Source organism: Cyanistes caeruleus, chromosome 5, assembly GCF_971803275.1.
Source record: "Cyanistes caeruleus chromosome 5, bCyaCae1.hap1.1, whole genome shotgun sequence".
Classification (NCBI taxonomy): domain Eukaryota; kingdom Metazoa; phylum Chordata; class Aves; order Passeriformes; family Paridae; genus Cyanistes; species Cyanistes caeruleus.
In genome coordinates, this window is record NC_141705.1 from 61400356 (window position 1) to 61427917 (window position 27562).

At 38.6% G+C, this 27562-nt stretch overlaps 1 protein-coding gene across 9 annotated transcripts in view; it reads right to left on the reverse strand.

Annotated features, from left to right (window-relative positions):
- IL15 (interleukin 15) overlaps nt 1–25193 on the reverse strand; it is a 33410-nt gene extending 8217 nt beyond the window's left edge. For 2 of the 9 annotated variants that reach the window (XM_023926382.2, XM_023926381.2), the window contains exons 1-2: nt 23956–25193; nt 13419–13554 (exon numbers count right to left, since the gene is read on the reverse strand). In XM_023926382.2, the coding sequence (XP_023782150.1) occupies nt 13419–13481 (63 nt within the window). In that variant the 5' untranslated portion in view covers nt 13482–13554; nt 23956–25193. Of the gene's footprint in view, nt 1–3610; nt 3666–5785; nt 5862–13418; nt 13555–16451; nt 16553–18079; nt 18311–18394; nt 18511–23955 lie in introns of those variants that run through there. The other 7 variants (XM_023926384.2, XM_086889787.1, XM_086889792.1 and 4 more) reach the window with 6 other exon arrangements.
- Between the last annotated feature and the right edge of the window lie 2369 nt (nt 25194–27562).

The following is a 27562-nucleotide window of genomic DNA, read 5'->3' on the forward strand; positions in this document are numbered from 1 at the left end:
TCCTGGACCCTTCCCCCTCCACTCCCCTAGAATCTTCAACAACCCATCCTCCTCCCTATTCACCCAAAGTATTACCTTCTAAGGACCGTCCCGCTGCTCTGAGCCATGCTGTCTCAAGTTTCCCCCCTTGGTTCCACCCATGTCCCCAGATCCTGCTGTCCCCTCTCCAGGCAGCTCTGCCATAGCCTCGAGCACGCCCCTCTGTGGGGGCCGGAACCACGCCCACCTCAACCCAAACACCGCTCTCCAACATGGCAGCACCCACGTGGCTGGTGCCAGTGCTGGTGCCAACAAGCAAACGCCGCCGCCACCCATCCTGCAACAAAGGCATTATGCTTGTGACCTCCCCTCGGAAGAGGACTAAAGCCCTTCTGCATCCAGTGATTCCATCGATCCATGGAAGAAGATCCAGACTAGTACAGTAAAGGAAGGGAATTGGGAATTAGCTTCTAAAATCGCTGCTTTCCTAGTGCTTCCCAGTGCTATACAGAAGAGGTGGAGTTGATCCTAGATGGGAATCCCTAGCCTATGGGGAGGTAAAGGAACTGTGCAAGGCTGCTAAGGACTAGGGGAGGGGGTTCTCCTTTCTTCAACAGTCTGATAAGGGCTACATTCACAGCACATTTGTTAACCCCTCACGACTTAAAGCATATTATGACTGTGCTGCTATCACCAACCGAGTTGACCCTGTGGGAAGGAGGGTGGAAGAGACTGTTAAAGCAATTGCTGCTTAATTATGCCAGGGACCAGGCATGGGCAATGCTAACACCGGAACACCTGGATAGGGAGGGGGCACATACTCAGCCCGATAATCAACCTGCAAACCTCCCAAGGCCAGTGCTTGGTGACATTATAAATGCTACAAGGAAAGCACTCATCCAAGTGCCTGATGGTAACACATCTGCACAGGATTTTGTGGAGATAAAATAAGGCCCTAGTGAGCCATACATGAACTTTATTGATCGCCTTAAGCAGGCAATCTTTGAGATTATTTGAAAGACAAATCATAGAAGAGAAAGCTAAAGATGAATTGCTGATAAAACTGAGCATGTTAAATGCAAATCCTGAGTCCAAGAATTATGTGCCCTTCCCCCTGATTCTGAGCCAATGTTAGTGCAAATGATTGAGACTCATAACCACCTCAGGATCCCCGAACACTCGGCTGTCCTACAGGCTCAGGCAGTGGGACAGGGAGTGGCAGGGGCTTTGGCAGCATTGTAGATTATACTTCAAGGGCCTCTACAGCAGCAAGGTCCTAGTGCTGCCACACAAACTGTCCCCCAAGGACTACAACAGGAAGGTCCTGGTCCGTGTTTTGAATATGGCAAAAACAGACATTTCAGAAGAGACTGTCTCCAACAACAAGCAAAGCTCAAGGTTCCTGCCAGTTCCAGGTGTTGCAGGGGTTGCTCTCATACTGTTGCCCAAAACAGGGGGGTTATGGCAAGCCAGCCTTGGGAAACTTCTAGCGCAGCTCAGGATAGCCCCACGCTATGACACAAATACCTCAGCTGCATATGCCCATGACCACTGGAGGGCAGGTAACTCAGAGCTTCAACACCTTGTCACAGGGCTACCAGCAGCCCTGCCCCCAGGTGCCAGGTTGGAGCTAACAAGTGCCAAACCAGTAATGCTGACTGATTATTTTACACATACCGTATCTATAGGCCAGCTTGGACCCAAAGAAGGGCCCTGTGAACTGTTAATTTTTGGGAATTGTGGATCAAGGACTGAAGGATTTTTTGTGTTGCCCTCTGTGTTATTGGTAACATGCCAACAGGAAATCACTGTATTAACTATATGTCCTGTCCCACCTTGCTTTATACCTCAGGGATTGATAATTGCTCAGGTGATTCTACTCCCCAAACAGTACTTTAACAACACATCAGAGTCCTTGGCAATGTGGACTAAGGTAATAAGCCACAGCCGGCCTCAACTAAACTGCACACTAGAATTTAACATTAAAAGGACTGTTCTCTCAGGACTCATTGACACAGGTGCAGACATGACATGGATGGTCATCTCACAGTCCAAGTGGCCTCTTGAATGGACTCTTACACCTGATCCAAGAACTCTGTTGGGAATTGGAGGTAACAGCATCAGCCTGACGACTGCAGCTGATCAAGTTCGTGCGATCTGAAGGCTGTATCTCCACCACCACATCATTTGTGGTGAGAGCCCCCATAGTTTTGTGGGGAAGAGATACTTTGTCCCTAGGAATGCGCCTAGGGACATATTTTTAATTTGGGCCATTGAACAGTGCAATACCCTAAAATTGACCTGAAAAACAGATGAACCCGTATGGTAGATCAGTTTTTCCCTGAGGAAAAACTTGTCACACTTGAGTCTCTAATGTAGGAAGAGCTCCAAAAAGGACACATTGTACCAACCACAAGCCCATGGAATAAACCTGCCTTTGTCATCCAAAACTAAAACAACAATAAGTGGTGACTCCTACAAGACCTATGTAAAGTAAATAAGGTCATGGAGGACATGGGCACGCCACAGCCTGGTCTACCATCTTCTGTTATGGTTCCTAAGGAATGGAAATGGACTGTTATTGATTTAAAGGACTGTTTCTTTGACATTTCCCTTCATCCCGATGACACTCCTCAATTTGCTTTCTTGGTACCTACCATTAACAGAGAGGTTCCCCTTCTGAGGTACCACTGGACGAGGCTGCCACAAGGCATGAAAAATTCCCTGACCATATGCCAATGGCTCATGCCTAAAGTTTTGGCCCCTGTTCCTCAAGATCATCCACAAGCAATTGTTTATGTTTACTACGTGGATGATATACTTATTGCAGCTGAGAATGATCCATCTTTGATTTCAGCTTTAAAAGCCACCGTTACAACTATCCATCAAGCAGGACTTACCATTACAGAGAAAAAGATGCAACAGACACCACCCTGGAAATACCTGGGACTTAAAATCCTCTCTCAAACTATACATCATCAGCCACTGCAACTAAATGAGAAACCAGAGACACTCCATGATTTATAAAACCTGTTAGTAACTATTAAATTAATTAGCGTTAAACCCCTGTTGGGGATCACTAATCAAGATTTGGTTCCCTTTTTTGTTTTATTAAAGGGGGATTTTCATTTAAAGCCACCTAGGCAGCTGACAGACGAAGCAAGGGATGCCTTGGGAAAAGTATCCCAAACCATTCAAACTCGCCAAGCACACAAAATGAATCCAAATTTACTGTTCCTTCTAGCAATATTGGGGAAGGGACCTCAACTCCATGCTTTAATTTTTCAATGGGACCCTGAGACATCTGATTTTTTGTTAATTCTAGAATGGGTTTTCCTGCCCCATCAGCCAGGGAAAACCATAACACAAAGCCAGAGATGATGGCTCAGCTTATTATCAGAGCCAGATCACATTTATTTTCCATCTCAGGAAAAGACTTCTCTACTGTGTTCCTGCCCACAGCTACTGTATATTTGAACTGGCTACTGCAGCAATCAGAATGTTTGCAAATTGCACTTGAAAATTTTACAGGGAAAATTTCAATTCATTACCCTAAACATAAGTTATTGCATTCTGCCCTTAATTTAATCCCAAAACCATTAAGAAGTGATGTGCCATTGAATGCACTTACTGTCTTCACAGCTGGATCAGGAGGTTCCATAAATCTGTTGTAACCTGGCAAAACCCTGTAACACATGAGTGAGAATCTGACATCCAAATAATAGAAGGATCACCACAAATAGTTAAACTAGCTGCAGTTGTTAGAGCTTTTTCCAAGATTACACATCCTTTTAATTTGGTGACAGATTCTACTTATGTTGTAGGCATTGTCAAGAGAGCAGAATATTCATTTCTAAAAACAATTGCTAATGACCATTTATACTCCTTGCTTACAAATTTAATTTTTGTTCTTTCTTAGAGACAGCACCCTTCTTTTGTCTCGCACATCCATTCCCACACCTCATTGCCTGGACTTCTGACAGAAGGTAATGAGCAAGCTGATACACTATCCATGACAACACTGCCCAGTATTTTTTTGAGCAGGCAAAACTCAGCCACTCATTCTTTCACCGGAATGTTCCTGCATTGCATCACATGTTTGAAATCCCTAAAGATCAAGCCAAGGCACTTGTTACCACATACTCTGATTGCCAAAGGTACTCGTTGCCTTCCATCAGGGCAGGAGTAAATCCCAAAGGGCCTCACAGTTTACAAATCTGGAAAGTGATGTAACCCATTATGTGTCTTTTAGTAAATTTAAGTATTTACACATATCAATTGTCACTTTTTCAGGGGCAATCTTTGCCTCTGCACATGTGGATGTGGCAGCTAGAGATCTCATCAAACACTTTCTCCAAGCATTTGCAACACTAGGCATTCCACAGGAAATAAAAACAGATAATAGGCCAGCTTACATCTCACACAAATTACAACAATTCTTTAATATTTAACAATTTAAATAAATTGTTAAATATATATAATATAATAAATTAAATATAATATATAAATATATAAATATATAAATATATATATAAATATACAAATATTTATTTATATATAAATATATAAATAAATAAATATAATATATTTAACAATTTAAATAAATTTTTAAGAATTTAACAATTCTTTAATAAAACATACTACAGGCATTCTCCACTCCCCTACAGGACAATGAATTGTAGAAAGAGCTCATGGGTCTCTCAAAAAAATTCTAGAACAACAGAAGGGCAAAATAAAGACCTTGTCTACTGTAGAAAGGCTCAGTAAAGCTACATATGTTTTCAGTTTTCTGAACTCATTTATGGAACTTAACCCCCCCAAGCACCAGACATTTTTCAAACACCACACAAGCACAGTTAGAAGAGAGAGCACCCGTTCTAATCAAAGATCTAGAAACCAGCAAAATGTAGGGCCTTTCCCACTAATTATCTGTGGGAGGGTATATGTTTGTGTCTCTACAGATAAAGGACCTCGTTAGGTTCTGGCAGGAAATATAAAACCATATTTGCAGCCTCTACAGGAACACCAAGATGTTGTACAAGAGAAACCACAAGAGGAACCTAAGGAAAAGATATCCTAAGAACTAGCACCTACCTGCTCCTTTATACTTCCCTAACTTTCTTAGATTTCCTACAGATTATTCCATGAAACATGACCCCCGAGGGACTTCTGCTTGCTACTGCCATCCTAATACACTCCATGCTCCTCACAAAGACTTGGATAGTTCTGCAGCCAAAACAAAATGTATGGTTAACTCTGGCAAAAACCATAAAACAAGATACTCTGTGCTTGTCTGTTGCTAGGCCTGATGACCCCTTTTCCACCTGCTTAGTAGGGTACCTGAAGATAGATGTATGTCCAATAACCAATAATGCCATCCGTAGTATGAAATATAACAATCCTAATAGATAATATTATAATATATATATAATCTAATATTATAATATAATAATAATATAATAATTATAATAATAATATGGAAACACCACCCTGTTGGTACCTGAGTTTACTGGACCCAGAAGCTCCCACACGTATCAAACCCCAAGAGCTAGAAATTCTCAGGTACGTGAAAATGGATTTTTGCATAAGGTTTTTTTATCTACCAAGGTGAGAAAAGACTAAAAGACCCACAATCACAAGAGTAATTATCAGGACACATGTTTCCCCAAACCAGCCAGCTTACAAAAATCACAGCCAGTGGTGTAATTACAACCTTCTCCATCACTTCTCAGACCAGTAATCACCCACTCCAATTTACCAAAAGGTGTGCTTCTTATATGCAGAGACAGAGCATGGCCTGGCATACCTTCACACATTAAAGGAGGGCCGTGTAGCTTGAGGAGGTTTACTTTGCTGGCACTTGACAGAAAAATGATTCATAGCTAAAGAAATAGAGCAAAAACATCTATGCATTATTTTGCATTATTTTCATATTATATATGAATCTGACTGCAATGATGAGTTCACATTTTGGAGCAGAAACAAGAGAATGGCTGCCTCCATTTTATTACCTTGGGTGGCTGTGGCAAAAGCTTTAGGAAAAATATATCAGCTTAGGTGCCTTCTGAGTTAGCAAACCAACACCACCTCCCTTGCATGGAGTGGCTTGCCCTCAGATGTAGATGCCATCAGGCATGCCACATTGCAGAACAAAGTGGTAATAGACTTTCTACACTTAGTACATGGGCACAGCTGTGAGGGCTTTGGGGCATGTGTTGTATGAACCTTTCTGATCATAGCGAGTCCATTCATCACAGTCTACAAATTCTCAAGGAAGGAGTCAAGAAATTGAAGTCAGAAGATGACAGTGACTGGTTCAATGGACTGTTTAAAAACTGGGACCTACCTAGTTGGACTAGATCTTTAATCAAAACGGGTTTACAGATTTTTGTAGCTGTTATTGTTGTGTTTATGTTGTTTCCCTGTTTTTTTAATTGTTTGTTAAGAGTTTTCCTAAAATCTTTACTGAAGGTGTTTGCAATTCAAAGACAAAGGCAGATGTGGGAACTGAATTACCTGGGATAGATCATACCCTGGACAAAGTTCCTAGCATAGAGGGGATAAATCTGAGGCCCTGGAATGCAGAGTGGTGGAAAGATGCTGATAAAGACATCCCAGAATAGGCAAGACCTTAGGCTTACAAGGTCAAAACCTTGTCCTGTGGCTTTGGCTATTCAACCCCAGGTAACCCTAGGTGTTGTGAAGCCCACCATGTCTCTGGGTCTTTGGATTGCAGCCTGTGGACCATGCGGTCTCTATGGACATTAAAATCTCTCTTGGGCACTCTATCATATCCGTCTCAGGATTATTGCAACACCACCCGGCGGGACCAAACTCCAGATTGCAGAGAACAAACTGCGACTAACAATCTAGCTGAGAGAAAAAAAAATTCTTCTTTCATAGTTTTAAACTATGAATTGCAAAAAACGTGGCCTTATGTTTACTAATTCTAAATACCTGGGAAAATGTAGAATACTTTCAAGATTACTTTTTACACCAAGGCAGGAATGTGTAAAATTCTTCCGAGCATGCAGCAAAGTTGCACCCCAACCCAAGTTTATGGTCAGCTGAAGGGATGATAAATACCAGTTTATTGTATTCATTTCAGTAAGAGTGAAGCAGTTATACTACTCCAATGCTTAGCATATTTTTCTCAATTGTGCTTCCTTGTCCTTCAGAAAATCTGAGGGACAGTGAGCAAAAAGAATAACTATTACTTTGAGAATGCTTCTTTTTTTCTTCTATGTCAGAAATAGCTAGTCACATTTAACTCACACAAAATGAGATTCAAATATTCTTTGATCATGCTATTTCCAGTCCCCTTTCTTTGGCATCCAGACTGACAATTAAATTACAAAAAAAAAATTGTAAATTACAAATCAAACCAGAAAGCAAAAAGTTGTTGTTTAAAATTTTATAGGATAAAACCTTTGTAACAGCTAAGAAACTGAGTGCATGACTGAGAAAAATTGCTTAAAATATGGTATTTTGGTTTCTTTCTTGTTAGAAATGCCAAATAGGATGTTTAAATAAAGGTTTTTTCATTTGCAAAAATTTTAATTGGTTATATGAATTAGAGAAAATGATCCTTTAGAAAACAATTAAAATTTTTAACAGAAATAAAAATTAATTTTCATTACTTAAGTGAAGGATATTTTATTTTCTGATATTTAAGTCAGGACAAAACAGGTGTCATAGGTTGCTTTGAGATAAATCACTCTGTACCAGTTTTTGGATACTCCACACTTTCAATATGGTTTGAGCATTAAACTGTTAGGAAAGGTACTGACAAAACCCCTCAGGTCCTAGAGGGCAGAGGATCACTGGTAGCCCTTCATCTCATTGAACCACATTGTTGTTGGAAAGTCTCTTTTACTAAGTATAATACAGAGTTTGAGGTCACTCTCAACACTGTATCTTGCTCAGAGTTTTAGAGAAATTATTTTCTTGTTAAAAAAATGTCACATGCACAATACATAAATTTGCATTACTTTCAAATCATTCATCTTTAGCTGGATGAAAACTACTAGAAGATCTTTGTCCTCACTGCAGCATGTGTATCCTGAAATTGCACACAGTTTAAAATGAGACCTGAAATATTCATGTTTCATTTAAATTATGCAAGATAATCTACGGCAACCATAAAATCTTATGAATCTGAGAGATATTTTCAGTTACAGAGGGCAGGAGATGAGTGGGGGTTTTGTCCTTCAAAAAAACAGAAGAAAAAAAAAAGAGAAAAGGAACTGTTTAAAAAGTAGAACATGAGAAAAGTTAAATTTAAATGCTATAAAGGAAGCTACACTTCACATTCAGATCAGCTAGATCAGATGTTCAAATGGTAACAGCAGGTACCTATAGCAGAGTTTTCAACTGGGTTTATGCCCACACTCCTAAATGCCAATGTAGATTTTCAGGTAAAAAACATCCTGCTTCTTAGAAGTTACATTAGTTTCTCCTCTGTGCTTACATGGTGGAATTGTTCTTGAGAGGTTGGCTACTAAACCAAATACTTTGCACTTGGAATTTCAGTGCTACCTACATAATGCATCTAAAGAAGATTCTTCAACATTCAGAGGGAGCTGTTTGTCTCATAACACGTCTGCAACTGCATATCACAGCTTAATCTCTTGTAATAAAGCATTTTGTCTTTTCTCAAGATGGAAAAGGATACAAAAGAGAAAAGGAAGGACCTTCCAGGACATCTAAATATTGCCTTTTGTCATCATGTTCATAAGAGCCTCTGAAGAGGGAGGTGCTGGGAAGAATGGGTAAGTAAAAGACACCACTGAATTTGGATTATGCCTGATCTTGCTTGGGTCAGTTGTTTTCTGCAGATTAAACAAACATTTAGTCTTAATTTATTTGGCACTTTGAGAATTTTCTGTCTTAAAAACTGGTAGCAAAAATGGTCAATCTTAGGATAAAATGTCCTGATGTATCAGCATAAACTCTACTTAGCAACAGCTAAAACCTGAGTGTTATCAATATTGTTCTCATGTCAGTTCTAAAACACAGCATTGTACCAGGTACTTGGAGGAAAATGAACTCTGTCCCAGTCACAAGGGCTTGAAGACAGAAACTTAAGTTTAAAATGCCACAGCATACCTTTCAAGCTAAATGGGCAACTTTACCTGCAAATCATCAGCAAATAGAATGAGAAATTTTGTAGCTGATTCATATGATTCCAGACCTTAATATTGGTATAGTATTTTATCATCTCCCCTTTGCATTAGTATTATAATGCAAAATGAAATTAATATCATTTACTACAAAAAACTTTAAAATTAGGCCTCTTTAGTAGCCCAGAGTTGTATCTTTGAAGGAGAGTCCACCAAAATATGCTTGAAGAGTCTAAGATAAGGCAAATTATGGCACAACCTTCTAGTCTGAATAAAGCAAGGGAACAGGAAAATGGGGTTAGCCTCTAACTGTGGGGAGCATGATAATGAGGTGAGAAACTTCTCTTGTGTATGAAACAAAATGAACACAACTGCTAGCAAAAAGCTGTTGCCATTAAATAATACTGTGTTTGTGTGTAATTGTTATAAAACAAAAAGTAAAATCATGCAGTTATCTGTGTCATTTCTGTGAGAAATGGGAAGTCAGAGGAGCAGTCTACTTGTACATAGCTAGGGATTTCTGGGAAACACGAACAACTGGTTAAATGAGAAAAATTGCAAAGCAGCTAAGGACAGAGAAGAGCACAAATCATGCAAATCAAGGCTCTCTGCTGAAGAGTTTGCTTGAATATGAGACGAGGAAATGAGAAGAAAAGCATACTTAGGATTCAAGAGGGGGAAAATACCACACAAGAATTCAGCCAAGACATAAAGGTTAACAACTCTACTTTGCAAAGGGTATTGTGAGACATAGATCATCTGGTCCATTGTGTCATGTTGCAGGAGAAACAGCTACACTTATAGCAGCCTTTTCTTTATAAGTTTAGTTGGAAGCTGTCTGAGAGCACAGAAAAGAGAGTTTCATGACAAATACATGTTTTAATATAAACTGTACTTTCTTATAAGAAACAGAATTCTTCAAAGTAACTGTTATTTTTATACTGTTTAACTGAAATCAGTACATATAAATGGCACTGTGAGATTCTTTTCCTCCCTCAACTTCTGTTTAACCTCCCCAGGATCTCTGTTAGAAATTACTGGGGGATTGTGATTTGTAGTCAGTCCAACAAAATCCCACATTCCCTATGAAAGGACTTAATGAATCAACTGCCTTGTGATGAAGTGAAACTTCTAGATTGTATTTAGTGGGGGAGGTTTTCTGAATTTAAAAAAATGTGCTAATACACTGCCACTTAAAGACATTTTCATTTGAAAGTAAGTTGCCATGGTGACATTTTTCTCTCTTTCCTCCAGGAAAAAAAAAAACAAAACTAAAAACAACTCCCCCTCAAAAAAAAAAAAAAAGAAAAAAAGAAAAAAAATATTTGAATAATCTTTTCCCAGAATAACTTAATTCAGGAAAGTATTCTTTTTTTTCTTGGGTAACTACCATTGAATGCTGTGAAAGAACAGTGACTCACAAATCTGTACTGGACACTGATATGATGTCACCCCACTTCCCTGCCTGTGATTCAGTCACCAGACAAAATACATAGGCAGGAGGTTCTCAAGAGGCTGTAGAATAACTTGTGGAAGAGACTTTTTTTTTATCCCCACCTGGGAGCTAGGGAAGAGGAAATATTACATCCATTTCTCCTTGACGACAATCATAAAAATAGTATTTTCATAAATTTCAGAATGGTTGTGTCATGATTTTCCCCTTGTTCTCACTACCATCTGGAAACCTTGGAGACAAAACACATTTTCATTCAGCTTTGAGCAAAAGGTCTGATAGCAGCTTTGGCCAGGGATGTCAGAGGACTGAAGACGTTGGAACACAGGGAGGCGAAAAATCCTGCTTGCACTAATGGCTCTTAGAATCAGTGAAGACACCAGATGAAACATACATGTCCTCACTCTTTTAAAATTTTGTTTTCATTTTTATATTAGTTTAGTTGTTTACACTAAAGAATCATGTCAGGGGAAAACTTTCATTCAGCAATCTCCTTAACATTGACCTTCTAGAACCACAGAAGAGCATCCCAGCTCACAAACTTGCACTGAACAGGAGCTTCTTCGATGCCTTGGCTGAGGGGTTATTTGTGAGCCTATAGATTAATATCTACTTCGACTGCTTCCTTGTCAAATTACCAAGGCCCAGCTACTTTCTGTTTGTGGCCTCTTTTCTTCAGGCATATGAAAACAATTCATAACAAAGTGGCCAACAGACAGAGATTCTGTTATTTTGGTAATGGGAGGCTGATACGATTTCTGGGAAACTGACTGTGAACCTTGATTCCTAAATTTCTGGTAATGTAGCTACCTGTCTGTTCTGCAGAGTGATACCTCTTTGAGCTCTCAAACTTCTGACATTATCAGAATGTGCTTAAGTTAGTTTTTGTGCAGTAATTTTTAATACTATTTTGTATAAATAATTTCTGTTAAAAACAAGAGAAAAGATAGCTCATCTAGAAAAGCATCATATAGTTCAAGTCCTTAATGACTATTAAAGATTTAAAAGAAAAAAATCTGTACAAAACAATCACAGAGTGCACAACAATATATTTTATATTATTTTAATACATTATTCTTAGAGGTTGGAATCCATCAGCTTTTTGTAACAGTAGATTATTCTACTATGATTTATATTTTCAATTTATCTGTACTTTCATTCTTTTAAGGGGCACAACATGGATGTTACCTATATGTTATACCTGGCTGTATGTTACACCCATTTTTAGATACTAAGCCTTATTGAGAAGGATGTTGTCTTTTTGTTCATACCTTCATAGCTACATCATTCACTGTATAAATATAAGAAACAGCATAAAATTATTAATTTAGAAGATGATAAATTAATAGCAAAAATAGAAAACTTACATATACCTTTAAAAGGGGTAATGGTACAGTCGTATTTAAAACTGTTCACTGGCCTTGGAAGCAATTTCTTCCAGAACATCTGAGACTTCTTTTAAGTTATCATGATGGATAAAGGTATTTATATAGATAAGTCATAACAGAGGCAACATTAGTATGACTGGAGGGCAAAACAAACTTGCTTTCTGATAGTCACACAATCCTGTGTCTGCATCTTGCTACAAGAGTAATGGCTTTTTATATTCTTTTAAGAACCGCTGAGGAAATCCTGTAGTCAAAACACTAGCTGAATGTATTTGAAATGCTCAGTGTAAATAAAGACTTATTTGCTTGTCACACATTTGATTTTTTCACAGCCTTAGAAGAGTAAATAACCTTAGGTTATTTACATGTACTATTGGCAATCACTGTGGAAGAGCTATCATGCTCAAGACAGTGACTCATTACCTGCTTCCAACTTTCCATAGCCTTCATTGGTGACACCTGAATTTTAAATTTTTCTCCAAAATCAGAAGGTCTATATTTTCTTGCTTTTAATAAAAGCTAAGACTAATGCAATCACTCTGGAACTTGGTATGAAATCATGCAAAGATATTGGGTAATCAATAATTAACTCAAATTTGAGATGATTAATTGGTTCTGTGACTTCTGCAGAAAAACAACTGGAAAACCAGCAGTAAAGATGAGAAAGACTGAGCACAGGACTACATAACGAAAGAATCATTAACCAATAAAATAATTAATTTGAATAAGAGAACTATGGGACTTGTAGCCAATGAGCATTAGTGCCTTTGTTTGATAAAATTTTATAAATATTGAAGAGTTCTGATAGTCATTGCGTTGGCTTTGTGGAAGTGCCATCCAGCCTCCATTTCTGGGCAGAACTGTAAAAAAGTCAAATATCTCAGCTCTGCGTGTGGATTTGCCTCTTGCACAACCTGTTTTGGGACAACAAATGCTAATGATTTTGGGGTTATAAAAAGATCACTTAGCCACACTGCCTACTGGAAATGCAACTGTTACTGAATCATCTAGGAGATGTGTGGGGAGCTCTGAAGAGTGCTACAGAGGCCAGACACTTTAAAGGATTTCCTCCTTTAAAGGATTTTTTTCCTTTTCCTTTAAAGGATTTCAAGAGTGTACTAAACACTATTGAAGAGCAGGGGTTTTGGCATCACATGTTGTGAAATTCAGACAGACACAGGAATTAGGTCCAAGCAGAAAAGTTGGCTAGAACTTGCTGTGCCACAAATCAACTGAAAAATATGAATGTGAAAAAATCTCAGACCTATTTACCATGTAATTCTTGTACAACTGAATAACAAAGAGTGGAAAAACCAATATAAAAATTATAGAGTGTAGGGATTTAATTTTAAATACTGGAGATATTTTCAAGCCTTCAATTTTCTCTATTACCTACTTTTCATGTTGGGTTGCAAATTAACATTGAAAACTTTGCTGAAATTTCAAAAATTGTCATGTTGTTTAAGTGATCCTTACCTGACTCTGCAGCCTGCTCAATGCTCCAGCAGAGTTTTGTGTTGGCCATGCTGTCCCCAGCATCCTGCCTGCTGGACCACTACTCAGAAGAGAAGCACAGCATCTGGATCAGGAAACTACATTTTGGCACCTACATCTGGGGGAAAAAAAAAAAAGTAACTATAAAGCCACAATAAATTTCTGAGTGGCTTTCAGCCCATCCATTAAGATCATTCAAAGCAGGAAGCCTCTGAAATTTTGTGAGCAACTTCTCCGAGTCCCCTGTATGTATTCTAAATTAATGGAAAACACAAGACAGACTTTTTGAAAATATTAATTTTACTTAGATAACTGAACCTCATCTTTGAATGCTGTAGGATAAAGGGGGTTCCCCTGGAAAATGTGTATTGTCAGCAACGGATATGTTTTTGTGATTTCTCATGACAATCATGGTGACTCTGACAAGCTCATTGCCCTTTTTATAACCTTTCTATAAATGACACAATAAAATATATTGGAAGGTTTCACTTCTCCTTTATAATTTTTTTCCCTAGATTCATGTTCAAATCTTGCAAGTGTTGTGGTTGGAGAAACAAGCAAATTTTGTTTAATCAACTGGTTTTGTACTCATAGCAAGACCTCGAAGAAATACAGCAAAAGATGAAAGCATGTTCACAGAACCATTTCTTTTGACATTAATATTAGTATTTTTTATAAAAGCAGTCCCAACATAATCTGCAAGAAAATTCATTTGTGATGAAAGCTGCCTACAGAAGTTGTGGAAGCTCCATCCTCAGAGGTATTGAAAAATCAACCAAACTTGGAGCAGCCTGCTGTGATGTCAAAGTTAGCCCAGCTTTAGGTGGGAGGCTTGAAGAAGGGTCCTGTATGTGCCTCTTCCAAAAGTGAACTATACAATGAAATTAGGCCCCTTGAAATAAAAGAAATGTGGTGGAGGATGGAAATATGAAAACAAACACAGATTGCATAAGCATTGTCTTCTTAGAAAATTAAACACAAAGAATTTGAGAGATATGGGCTGACAACATAGTCTTGTTCCTGTAATGTGCAAAGGCACTATTGCCAGTTGTGTAGCCTTTCAGCATCTGGGTCTCAAACAGTAAGACTAAGTTTAGTTACCTTTAGTTACCTTTAGTTACCTTGATCAAATTAACTTGTTGGAGCTGGAATTTCCTACACTGAATTATTTACTCAGGCTAATGATTTTCTTTTAAGCCCCCTTAAGAGTTTTACTCATTTCCAAAAACAAATTAGCAGAAAATATGCATTCTTTCATATAAAGAAAATGTTCATAAGTATTTAATTAAAGCTGTGCTTTTTGATAGTGTTTTCAACTTTGGCAGACTAGAAAACCTGCATAAACTTGGCCAAGTCCTGACTGGTTTATTTTATTTACATAATTGCAGAAGATACTTTTTTGGCATTGTGTAGGTGGTCTCCACCAGTCTGTTTGCCGACATATTCCATCTCAGAGCTACCAAAGCAAGCAGAACTTTTCGTGTGTGTACATATATATAAAACAGGCTTTCTATGGGAACAGCATTGTGAAGGCTTAGGAACAGAAATCAGTGATGCTGCTGGTGCACAGCAGTGGAATTTGACGTGTATGACTGGATGGAGAACACAGCAAAGAATTAAGAAATGGAGGTGAAAGGAAGGAGAATGAGGGTAGCAGAAGGATTTATGATAATTAAAGCATATTCTACTCAAGAACTTCAAACTCAATCCCATGCTCACTGCCTTCTCATGAATTCATAATTATAAAAAGGTATTAAATCTTTAATCAGAGTATGATGCAATGATTTCCTTTTTCTCATAAGGCATTTGTGAACCAAATCATCATTTTCACTGAGTGGACCAAGCTCCTGGGAAAAAACCAAGGCAAATCAAACCCCTGTATATAAAGCTTTGTCTGAAAAAAAAAAAGATGTGTAGAAAAGGAGATACAAGATCACAGAAAGAAAACCTGGGTCCAATGACAAAGGCAGATGGATGTAGCTCTGATTCTTCTTGCCTTCATCTCACCATCTTCCTGTGATTTGGGCAAGCTCCTTAACACAGATTTTTCACAAGCAGATTTTTCACAAAGGAAATTCTTCCTTTTAGTGGCTGTGCATATCTGCCCCAAGGGAAGGCTTCATGCTTCCCAAGCAAATATTTCTAGTTTCTATAGTCAGCTAGCTCAGATGCTAGCTCAGGTTTCTCCAGGGCAGATATTACACCTTAAAGGAAAAAGTGCCCTTGAAGAGCTTAGTTCAAAATGCCTGCGAGTCCTCACAGCTGCACCAGAACACATTGGTGGCTAAAGTGAACACAGACAATCCTAGAGAATGCTGAACAATCACAACAAAAATAAAAATTCATACATAGGCATCACATACTGGGCCCAAAATATTTAAGTTCTACTGATATTTCTGCATTTGTAGAGAGAAATTCTTCTTTTCTTATCCTTTCCTATCTTTTTAGAGAAAAGATAACTAATCCATGATCAAGAAGAAAATGGATAAGATACTGGCAAGTGGCATATAAATATATATACACATATACACATACAGATACATATATATATATACACACATATATGTACACACATATATATTATATATTATATATTATATATTATATATTATATATTATATATTATATATTATATATTATATATTATATATTATATATTATATATCATATATCATATATCATATATCATATATCATATATCATATATCATATAATATATACATATATTATATATTATATATTATATACACACATATATTATATATACATATATATAACATATACATATATATATATATACTAGCCACTGTAAAATCACATTTCTTGTGCCCATGTAAATAATTACTATGAGATAGTGTAAGGCTGTAGACCTTTTTTTACTCAATAAAAATTATTGAAAATTAAATAAAATGATTGAAAGCAAGCTGTAAGCAGTGAGGTAGCATATGTGAACCCCAGTCTGATGACTTTGGCCATCACCAGCATCCAGTGTTGGTTGCTGGAGGACAGGTTTACCTTTGGAATCCCTAGGCTGAGAACAGGCACCAGTGCAACCCCAGATGGGCTCCCAATGCCACCCTCCTCTCACCCACTGTGCTGCCCAGCCTCTCCACTGCACATGCCAGCCCTGAGTACAACCAATTATAGTATCAGCATTAATCAAACCTCAGGAATGTGAAATAATTGACCTATCTACCCTTCCAAGAAGCAGCATAAAGAAAAGCTCTATGAGCTACGCAATTGCCAAAGTACACTGCCAGAGAAACAAACTGTATTTATTGTTTTCCTGCCAAAGGTTACAGAACTTGAGCCTTTGAGAGCCACTGTGTCTCACACTCCTGTGTTCTTAAAAGCACACTACACATCCTTGATTCTAACAGGTATGCCTCTTCTGTCTCTATTATTTTCATGGCATTCAGCCTGAGGTTAATTTGACATTCAGTTAGGGGCAACTTGACTGTATGGCTTATACTAACAGATACAATTTGTTATTTCAGAGTAAGTGTGCTCATGTCAATAGCTTTTCCTCTTAGAAGTAGGTTGGTGGCAGTAACCAGCTGCAGCTTTCAGAAATCGGATATATAGATTTCCATAGAGTCTCTGCAAAACCTCTCCTTGGTTCTGGAAGGGCAGGTAAGGGTCCCACTTCTCCTTACAAGCAGACAGACAGCAGTTTTGTCAACAGAATATATGTAGGCCCCACTGGTAGAAGTGATTCATTAAGTGATTATTACAGAAGTGATAATTAAGAATTCTAAATTAGCCAATGCAGCATCAAAAGATGCCTCAGAGCTTATGCCCAACTTTCTATCATATTGTTTATCAATCAAAAAGAATCAATGTTAATAGTATGTTAACAACATATTAATAGTTAAAATGAGTTTTAAGGTATGTGAAGTAAGCCTTGTCACTGTTGTTATTATTTTACAAAAAATGGGTCTTCTACTGTGTATACTGTTCACAAGATATTTATCTCAACAACTGCATTGTCCAATTTGCATCTTCATAAACACAGTCTGTGGCAGACAGTGACATGACATGGCCAATGAGATCAGGTCCTTTCTCCAGCAGAGACAATAAGGTTTCCCACACTATCCTTATTTACGACTTAAACTCTAGGGAAGAAAATTACCAACACTTGACATTTATAGCCTTCTGTCAGAGACTGCAGCCAGGGAAAGGTGCAGTGGGAATCATATCTGACTAGCAGTTTAGAATATGATGGTCCATCTACTCAAAAATAAATTGCAACCAGTAAATTTTCTTCTTTTTTATTTTTACTTACAAAAACACATCCTAATATATTTGATAAATTTCAGTCATGAATGGGCCAGATTAACAACTTTGGTATAAGAGTTTTTTAACTACTGCAGAGTACAACCTTTTTAGTCTACATGTATTATTATTTTAAAAACAATTCCTCAAGGGTGAAAAAAAACCCCATCCACCATTTTTTGGTAAAGAATATTTAAGCATTGACATTAGAGTTAATTGGTAATCTATTAAACTGTTCAGTTGTACTGTATGGCAGCTGTATCAACAATGTCTGAATGATCACCCTACGCTGCCACGAAGGACATACCTCATCTGTTACAGCAAGAAATACTGTATGATAATTTGTAATGACACGAGTATTTCATTACCTGCTTATAACAACCTATCAGCAGGGTCAACAATTAATTATATAGTATATCTCCCGAAGTCTTCAAAATATTTCTGCTATTCCTCACTAATTTCTAAGGGAAATAATGAACAAATAAATAAATAGGAATCAGATTCATTATTTTACAGTACTACATTGTGATAGATCGGCATTTAAGAAAACAAAGAGAAACACCTAAGGAAGTTAAAACAGCTGGAGGATGATGGGAGTTGGTCTCCCGGCCAACAGCTGGCTATTTCTGAGAATTGACAGCAATTTTAACCACTGAAAAGTGAGATCAACCTGTGAACACCACCTTAAGACCTAAGGCTGGGAATTTCTTTGTCTCTTTGTTTCCTGGCTGTGAAAGGTAACAGAGCTCCAGCTGGCCTCCCGTTCCCCTGCCCGGCCCATGCGGCCCAGGCAGGATCTGGGCTGGGCCTGCGGCGGCTCCCGGCCGGGAGATGGGGCCTGCGGGGCTTCTCCCGGGCCCAGGCCGGGCCAGGCCGCTCCCTGACTTGGCTGCAGTTTTTGCTGTGACGGAATTCACCAGAGACTGATGAGTAAAGAAAGAAAAAAGCTCTTGACCAGCGACTGGCTGAGACAGTGACCACACTCTCCAGAGCAGCAATGAAGAATCTTCCATCGCAGACAACTCCAGCCGCTGCTCCGGCAGAGATCAGAGAACCATCTACAAAGCCTGGGCAAGATTTTAACCCTTTTATTACCCAGATGAGACTTGCAGATTAATCCTTTTTTCCAGAGAAAGAAAAAGAGAGTAATCAGCATGTAAAGAGACTTGATAAACTATTAGAGACAGTGAAGAAAGGAATTAAGCTTCAGAAAAGGTAGAGAATAAGGAGGTGCTTTATAAGCTGAAATATTTTTCTGTTAAAGCTATAGAGATGGACAATAGTGTCCTGAAAAAAATCCTTTAATTCATGACAGAGTATATTGGGAGGAATAGAGTGTTCAAAGTTTGGATTTTGAGCAAAAGGTGGAGTAATTATGATACAGTGAAGTGCTGGAACAGACAGAGAGAAGTAATAGTTGAAGATTTGGGGCCACTTGAGGCAAAGAGAAAACTTCTGTTTCCAGGAAGGCTCACAGAGACAGATGAAAAGAACTTTTGCCTTTGAATAACTCATCCTTAAAATGACATCCCTAGACTCATGGCCTATAACACACCTCAAAGTGATGTGAAATGGGAGGAGTGAACTGATGACAGATTTCCGGGCAGCTGGCATCAGAGAAATAGAAAACTATAACAGAAATAGTTTTCCTGTGAGAAACCTCACAGATTAGCAGAAGAAGACTTCTGTTTCTCTACAAAGGCTGATGAAAAAACTCTGGCAGGAATTAGGACTGTTTTAAACACCAAGTTCCAAAGTTTTTTGTCTCTATGTTGTCATGTGAACAAGGAAATGGTTGGGTAGTGGGGAAAAAGGAGTTTTCTGGAAGTTTTATTCTGGTTTTCTTATTCTTGTAGTTTTGTTAATAAACTTTCTTTATTCCTTTTAAGTTTTCAGCCTGTTTTGCTCTTGTTCTAATCCATATCTCACAGCAAAAAATAAGTAATTTTTCTAGTATTTTTTTTTTAATTACTGCTTTAAAACCACGACATACATTAATTTATGAATGGAAGACAGAAAGCTTTTATTAACTGCCAAGGTGCCTAAATGTGTTCTCATCATGATATAAAAATATAGCCCTAGCCACCCATAAATCCTGATGGATGGTGGAGAACAGGCCCCAGGTCAGTTATAGGACACGGAGGAAATCCTAGACCACAATTCTCAGAGAATTATGCAGAACATTATCTCAAAGGTGACACTCAGCTCTAGCCAACTGGGACCTCTGTTTACACTGATACAGTACAGACCACTTGGAGGAAATGTCTTTCTCTTCTGGTCCTGCCTTCAGGTTCATTTTGAACACGGGATCACAGGACTTATCTTGGGAATAGCACTGAACCAGCAAGAGCAGAGGAATCTTTGGTGTGCAGGAACATTCTCTGTTTGCCACAGAGGCAGTGAGAAGGTAAATTGATATGGGATCAATGATATGAAACCAGAAGTCCATTCCTCTATAAAAGAATAATCTGCCTGTGTAGGTATCAAGGGCCTCTAACATGGTTCTGTCCCATCATCTGAAACATCGGCTCAAAAAGGAGCTCTGAGCATACATTCCCATGAGGAACTATTAACAGTGCTTTCCAGTAGAGCTTGCTCTTTGCAGAGACAAACTCTATCACCTTGTTTGTTAATATGTCAGCATTCATTCTTGGAACGAAGTTCTGTCCTATCAAAACCTGTAAAATGGGAATCGGGCACCTCAGCTGAATGAGAAAATGTCATTGTCTATATGAGAAGTTAATGGGAACTGCTTATAGAAACTGAGATTTTGCTTCATACACATTTCTCTGAGAAATCAGTACCTGATAATAAGTAACTGAGAGTAGGGATTCCTAAGCAATTACTTTTAAAATACTTTTGAAAATTAGAAAACTTTTAGCATGCAGAGAGAGTAAATGGACACATTTGGGATGTTCTTGTTTTGCCTGGCACTATAATTTGGTGTAGAGAATTGGCAGTGAATTACAGCCCTGTAGTTAAAATAACCTTTAATGTCACTGTCTTTCATTATGAGTGTTTAAGTGCACAGAAAAGCCTCAAAAAACAAGGAAGGCATGAGTATTCACTCTCCTGGGTTTTAGCTCCTAGTGATGGCACAGTGTTGAAGTAGAGAGTATAGCAACACGACTGAGTAATGTAAAAAAGCAAGAGGAATAAAATCTGCACATTTGTGCAGACTAACAAGTTTTTTCCAAATCCTGAGTATGCAGCACTGTGCTGGCCTGCAGAGCAGATACCCACTCTGGGTCACAAGCCACACTGTTTGGATAGAATGGAATGTCTTACAGTCAGCTGTTCCAGACTGTCTTTCTCACTGCTGTGCTGGTTGCACAAGTTGAACTCTCTGAGAACAGAAAAGGGAAAGAAACATTGCTCTAACAGAACCCTGAACCTGACACTGGCAGGTTTGTGTCAAATGTATCAATGGACAGTGGTCCATGGCATGAAAGACATGCAAGCTGAGGATGAACTTTTCACTCATAAGAAACAATCTAGCATTGTATTATCCATACTTCCCAACTACTCCACATCAGCCTGTACCTCTGTCCCCTGTGACCCCTCTCTATTTTCAGTGAACTCTTAGGCAGCCTTAAATGGATCTGACCATAATTGTGTTTTTCCCAGAGAATTCAAACATTCATAATGACAGCGAGACATCATGCAGTCACAATGACATCATAAAATTGTTTAGGTTGGAAAAGCCCTTAAGATCTTTGAGTCCAGCCATCTCCTTTGTGAGGAGAATTAGGTGAGACAAGCAGGACTTGCCTTATGCCCTTGCTGACAGGGCCTGATCTTCTGGTTTTCCTGTACTTGCTACTGGATAGCGCTCAAGATGATCTGCCCTGTAACCTTCCCCAGCAGCAGTCAGGTTGACAGGCCTGGTCCTGTTGCTGATGTATTCACAGAAATATATTTTATGTCTTTTAAGGCAGTAGCCAAATAAAGCTGCAGTTGGGCTTTGGCCCTCCTAATTGTTTTCCTGTTTGCTCCTGTTGTGTGTGTTGGTGTAGAGGCACTTCAGCTGAGCTGTTGATTCCACCACCTCCTTGGGGAGAGAAGCTCTAATTCCTCCATAACCATTTTCAGGTGCTTCCATGGTTTCTGAAACATCACTGACCCTTGTGTCTTTGTTGCCATATCGATCTCTATCCCCTATCTCCAGTGGCAGACAGAAGGAGCTTGCTAGCACATAGTCACTCAAAAACTGGTGGGCTACCTTCAAGTTTGCCTCTAGTGAACCTGGTTTTACCCCTTTCCCTATTTTAGTTTCAAGTTGTTTTGATAAGCCCTGCTAACTTCTGTGCAAAGATCCTTTTCCTCCTTTGGGACAGGTGTACGCCATCCATTGACAGCATGTCTGGTGTTGAGTAGACCAAATCATGATCAAAATCCCTAAATTCTGTGGTTGACACCTGGATTGGAGACAGGCATTGGTGTGCTGGATTGTACCATTCCTTCCCTGCAACTGGATGGATAGAGGAGAGCAACAGTTGTGCTCCTGATCCCTTAACAGTCATCCCAAGGCCCTGGAGTCTTTTAATTGCACCTGAACTTCTTGTTGCAACTTCATCACTGTCTACCTAAAAAAACAGAAAATAGATAATAACCAGAGGGTTGTGCCACAGGACACTTTGACTTCACATCTTTAACCCAGGCCCCAGGAAGGATGCAGACTTCCTGAAGAAGACTTTCTGGTCTGCATATGGGGCTTTCTGTTGCCTTCAGAAAGGATCTACTATGACAATAACCTGTCTTTTTTTCTTTATGGAAGCAATTTTGACACAGGGCACATGCTGAATTAACTTTAGTGACACCTCCAAAGCCAGATGGACCATCCTCCTCGTTATTGTTCCATTCCAATTGCAGAGCCTCTCATTCATATGCTAAGTCACCTGAGGTGCTGGGACAGTCACAGGTAAGATGTGCAGGAGCCTATCAACATTCCTTCATCCCTTAAGTCACTGTGCTCGGCCAGGCAGAGAGAGGACCAGGACCCTGTGCCTTGCAGGGCCTGTCGCAGGGTGCAATTCCAGCAGTTTGTCTCTCTCACACCCCTGGATATCCTTGTGTCCCAGAGCTCTGGCACAGGATGTAGTTCATGCAGTCTGTGTCTCTCACATCCCCGGATTTCCCAATTCCCGGAGCACTGGTACCAGGGGTTGCCCACTGCTGCCCTCTGGTGTAGGTGCAGAGCAGAGCACAGCTGCAGAGTCATACTCTAAGCTTAGAACAGCCCAGTAGACTCCCAAAATTACTGAACTATAAATATTGCTTGTTTAGACTACGTTGATCTATTATTATCTCCTTCCAAGATATATATGTAACCAAGTGATACCTTTTCATTTAAATGGTACATGCCAAATAAATTTGTAACTGTAAACAGTAAACAATCGTGAGAGACAAAGGAAGCACTGCACTATGTACTACTTGGAAAGTATAGTCAAACATGCTGTGACAATTATAATCAGGAATTTGTTCCTCAGTATAAGACTCTCTTAAAAGTAAGCTGCCTAAAAATATCTTATTTGCACAGAAGGAAGGGCAAGATAGTGTTTGTGCACAGGAAGGAGAATTTCCTATTAGACTTATACAGATATAATTTTGCAGGTTTTGACAATAAGAAGTTTCTGTCTCCCGCATCTTTTCCCTCTTTTCCAACCTAAATGAATGTAGAATTCTATGACTAGGTAGAAAGTGTTATTTTTAAAAAGACTCAGCAGTACATATGTTCTCTCTTGTTTACTACTGATGAAAACCTCCTACCACACTGCTATCATCTACAGAAACTCTGTCACTGTTTTCAGTACAATTCCACTGACTGCAGATTTTCTGAACTCTGCCTGTATTTAATGCTCTTTTGACTGTATACACTAAGAATTAAATAACTTTTCTCACAGTTTTTTGCCTCTGACCTTGGTATGTTAACCAGGCTCTGAGGAGTAGCTTTTTTTTCTCCTCATTTTTGCTGAGTGAATTTGTTAGCAAACAATGACAAATTTTTCATGGGCTAGCACCAGTTTTGTCTATTTGCTGATTTCTCTAACACAGAGACAGAGAAACAGGTGCCAATTGCTAGGTTAAATACAATACTTAAACTATGTTTTTTATAAGAAATCTTATTAGACATTTTTTAAAAGCATTTAATAATTTGAAGCTAAGCTCTAAGTTCCTTATTTTTTTTAATAAAATGAAGAAAAAAAGAAAACCAATTGGATGTCAAAAGTTGTGAAATACTCACAAGTCTCGGAGTGCTGATCAGCAAGTCGACATGACACAGAAGCTGTTGACAGGATAAGGTTTGCACAAGTGATAGCAGCAAATGCTCCACCCCTTCCTCCATTCTGTTTTACTTTCAGTAGTTACATAAATAAATTTGTACCTAATAAAGTGGAAATTGTTCTCATGACAAAGATCAGACCGTAAGGATTTCCTGCTGCCATTTCCGAGCAACTTTCAAACTTGGGGGGAAAAAAACAAAACAAAACAACACAAAAACACCTCTGGGAAAATATATATGCCTACAGTTTAAAAGGCAGGCAAGTGACTGCCAAACATGAAAGGCAGCTGACTGATTGATATCTGAAACACTGACCTTCCTGGACATTCTGGTTTAGCATGCCCTAAAGGGAGGAGGGCTCAAGGTTTGTGCCCTTGTTGCTGAACCTTGTAGCATAGGTGTAGCCTCTCAGCCAGGGCTCAGCAGAGTTGTCTAGCTTTGTGCTGTGATTCCCCCTCTTTGCAACCTGAACAGTGTTTTTTTACTGGGGCAGCTGCCTTAGGAGGGAAAATGTAGTGGCCTTTCAGGACAGCACCAAGAAGCTGTGGAAGAAGGTTGTGAGGACAGAAAAGAGCTTCTCCAAAACTCTTCTCCATCTGGCTTGCTGTGGAGCAGCAGGGCAGAGAGGTGGCATTGGCCAGCAAAAGAAGATCCTTATAAAGGAGCTGAAAAGAATAATCTGCAAATTGCATTGAAATCCAAAGCTGTGGATTTTTAACTGTTAAGAAAAGTGAAGGTTTGGTGTCTATAATAATCACCGTAAATGTCAGCTCTAATCCTAAAGTCCTGCCTAGATATCTCATCATAAAAACTTATGTTTCTTGAGATAAACTCAAATATCTTGAAGATGAGGCTTAGCAGCTCCCTAGGAGTACTGTCAGATTTCCAAGAACCATAATTTACCTATGTAAGGTTCATGCATTTGAAAGGCAACAATGAAAACAGTACTTGATCTCTGTGCAATCTTCTTTATATCCTCGGCTGTGCTGTTCTGGCTGCTGGCTCTTATTCTGATGATTTAAGTCCCAAGCAGGTTTGAACAGATGCAAGGAAAAAGGAAAAAAACAGTCCAGGGAACTTCTCTGCCTCAGCTAGCCAAAAATTAACTAAAAGCAGAAGAGAGCTCTGTCCCACTGTCTGTCCTTGCTGCAGACATCGCAGTCCAGGAGCAGGATGTGGGGCAGTGAGGGCTCTTTCTCAACACAAACTGCAGCTTCTTCTTCCCTGCCTTCACTCTCAGAGCCAGTCTTAAAGGTGCAGAACTTAATATGTAACATAAACAGAACAGGCGATTGGGGATACAAGCAACATAAAGTAGCCCCAGGACAGCATGTCACACTGAGACATGGTAAAAATATTTTGCAGATAAATAACAGGTTTTTAGAAATTACTCTGACTTCTTACTGGAGGAGAAATGAGTTTCTGGAGCTGGGCATTTCCTTCTTGTTTCTCAGTGAAAAAAGTGTTTTTCAGGAACAAAAAAGTGTTTTATTACAGAAAGATTCCAAAAACCTATTTATGAACATAAATAAGACTTCTCTGTCTTCAACAGTTGTTGTACAAGTGAGAGAAACAGGGTCTGGGACCGAATGTTTCCAGAGCATAGTTACAGGTGGCTGTATGATAAATTCATTGTGTGGGACAGCTCACTTCCATTTCTTAGCATCCTGCTGTCCTGTGGTTCAATATTTGGGTCCAACATCCATTCTGCAGAGAAGCACTGGAATGAAATGCCACCACATTTATTATCTACTGCATGGGATCAGATTTGCAGTCATTGCCACTGCAAAGAACAAAAAAAAAATTCATGCAGAACTCACAATTTCATGCTTGTCACAGACTCTTGGCTCTTTCACATGATACTTTATTTGTGCCTCCAGAAAATCAGTAACTAGCACTCCTGGTACTTTGCCTCAATGCAGGTTGTGAATGTCAATTTTTAAGCAGGTGTACAGACATGAGAGGTAAAATCTGCTTCACCTGGCAGCTGTTAGAAACCTGGGCAGGATTTGAAAGCGGAAATAAAAATACAGACTTTCTATGGCTCATGACAGGTTATGAAAAGAAGTACCAGCATTGCAGGAAAAACATCAGCTTGGATAAATATTTAAACCAAAGGAACATACCCATTTATTAACTGTCTTACGATAAGAGAACCTATTTTCAGAAAAGAGTGGTCATAAATATCTGTTTCTTCAGCTCACTCCACTCAAAGAGTGAGAGTAAATGATATCAGGTGTATATGTGTGTACATGTATGTACTTAGACTTGGATCCCAAGGTGTCTCATATTTGCTACTGTTTAAATCTGAAAAGGGAGTGTTTCCTATTTATTTTTCTCTTTGACGTGATACTTTTGCTATGCTAAATTTAACAGAATTTTCTGTACTGGGAGAAATTTATAAGCAAACAGACAAAAACAAGCACACAAAGATTGAGGTATTAATTAACTATGTGAGAATAGGGACAGAATAACTTGCTTACTTTTTTAAAAAAAATCTCCTTCCCAACAATTTCCTTTGAACACAGCAAAATGGAATCATTACAAATAGAGTGGATTATTTTAACTATCTCTCTGTGTTTTGCTGGCATTTCTGAAGTTTAAAATATATTTCTAGCTTAATATAAAAACAGAAACTATTCATACATATGCAATACTATACAAATTGCATTACTATATTATATATAATATTACATATATATATATAGTATTACAACACTATACAAATTACATTAGTTATATATAAAAGTAATGCAAGTGTCACTATATTACAGTAGGGTGTCAATACCACCAGCACTCACGCAAAATTTAACTCTCATTTTCTTATTTACACAAAAATGTTCTCCTTAATTAGACAGGAGACATTTTAAAATAATGTACTTGCTACTAGCATATCAAGGTGTTTATTTATAGCATAAATTATTCTCAGTTCTCTTACAAGCAAAAGATGTCTCTAAGTCATGCAGTTTTCATTTATAGTGGACACAGGCTGTTTGGCAAGATACTGGCAATTATTCTCACTAAGGAGCAACTAAATTGCAACTTAGTGTTTTAAGTGACCAAGAATGTGAATACAAACTGTAAAGTGAAAACAGATGTGTGACTGCCATTTTGGAAATAAAGCAGGAAAACTGAAACATCCATCCTCATTTGAAGCAAGATTACCCAAAAGTTTTGTGCAGCTGCATGACACTCAACAAGTTTGTGCTTTCTCTACTCCTAAAAGTCTGCCCATATTCTCATGGAATTCCTTTGGAATTTGAATTAGTTCAGTTGCTGAACACCAGGAGAGGAAGCATTGCTACAGGAGCAGGAGTGAAGAAATGGGAGGGAATAAAATATAAAAATAAAAATAAAAATAAAAATAAAAATAAAAATAAAAATAAAAATAAAAATAAAAATAAATAAAAATAATAAAATATAATAATAAAAATGGGAGGGAATAAACTACTAGAGTAGTTTATGTGATTGTGTGGGTATACAAAAAACAGTAGTTCTAGCAAACGCAAACCCCTGTAGGATGGCCCCAGCTGACTCAGCCCAAATATACAGGCACATGCAGAAGACA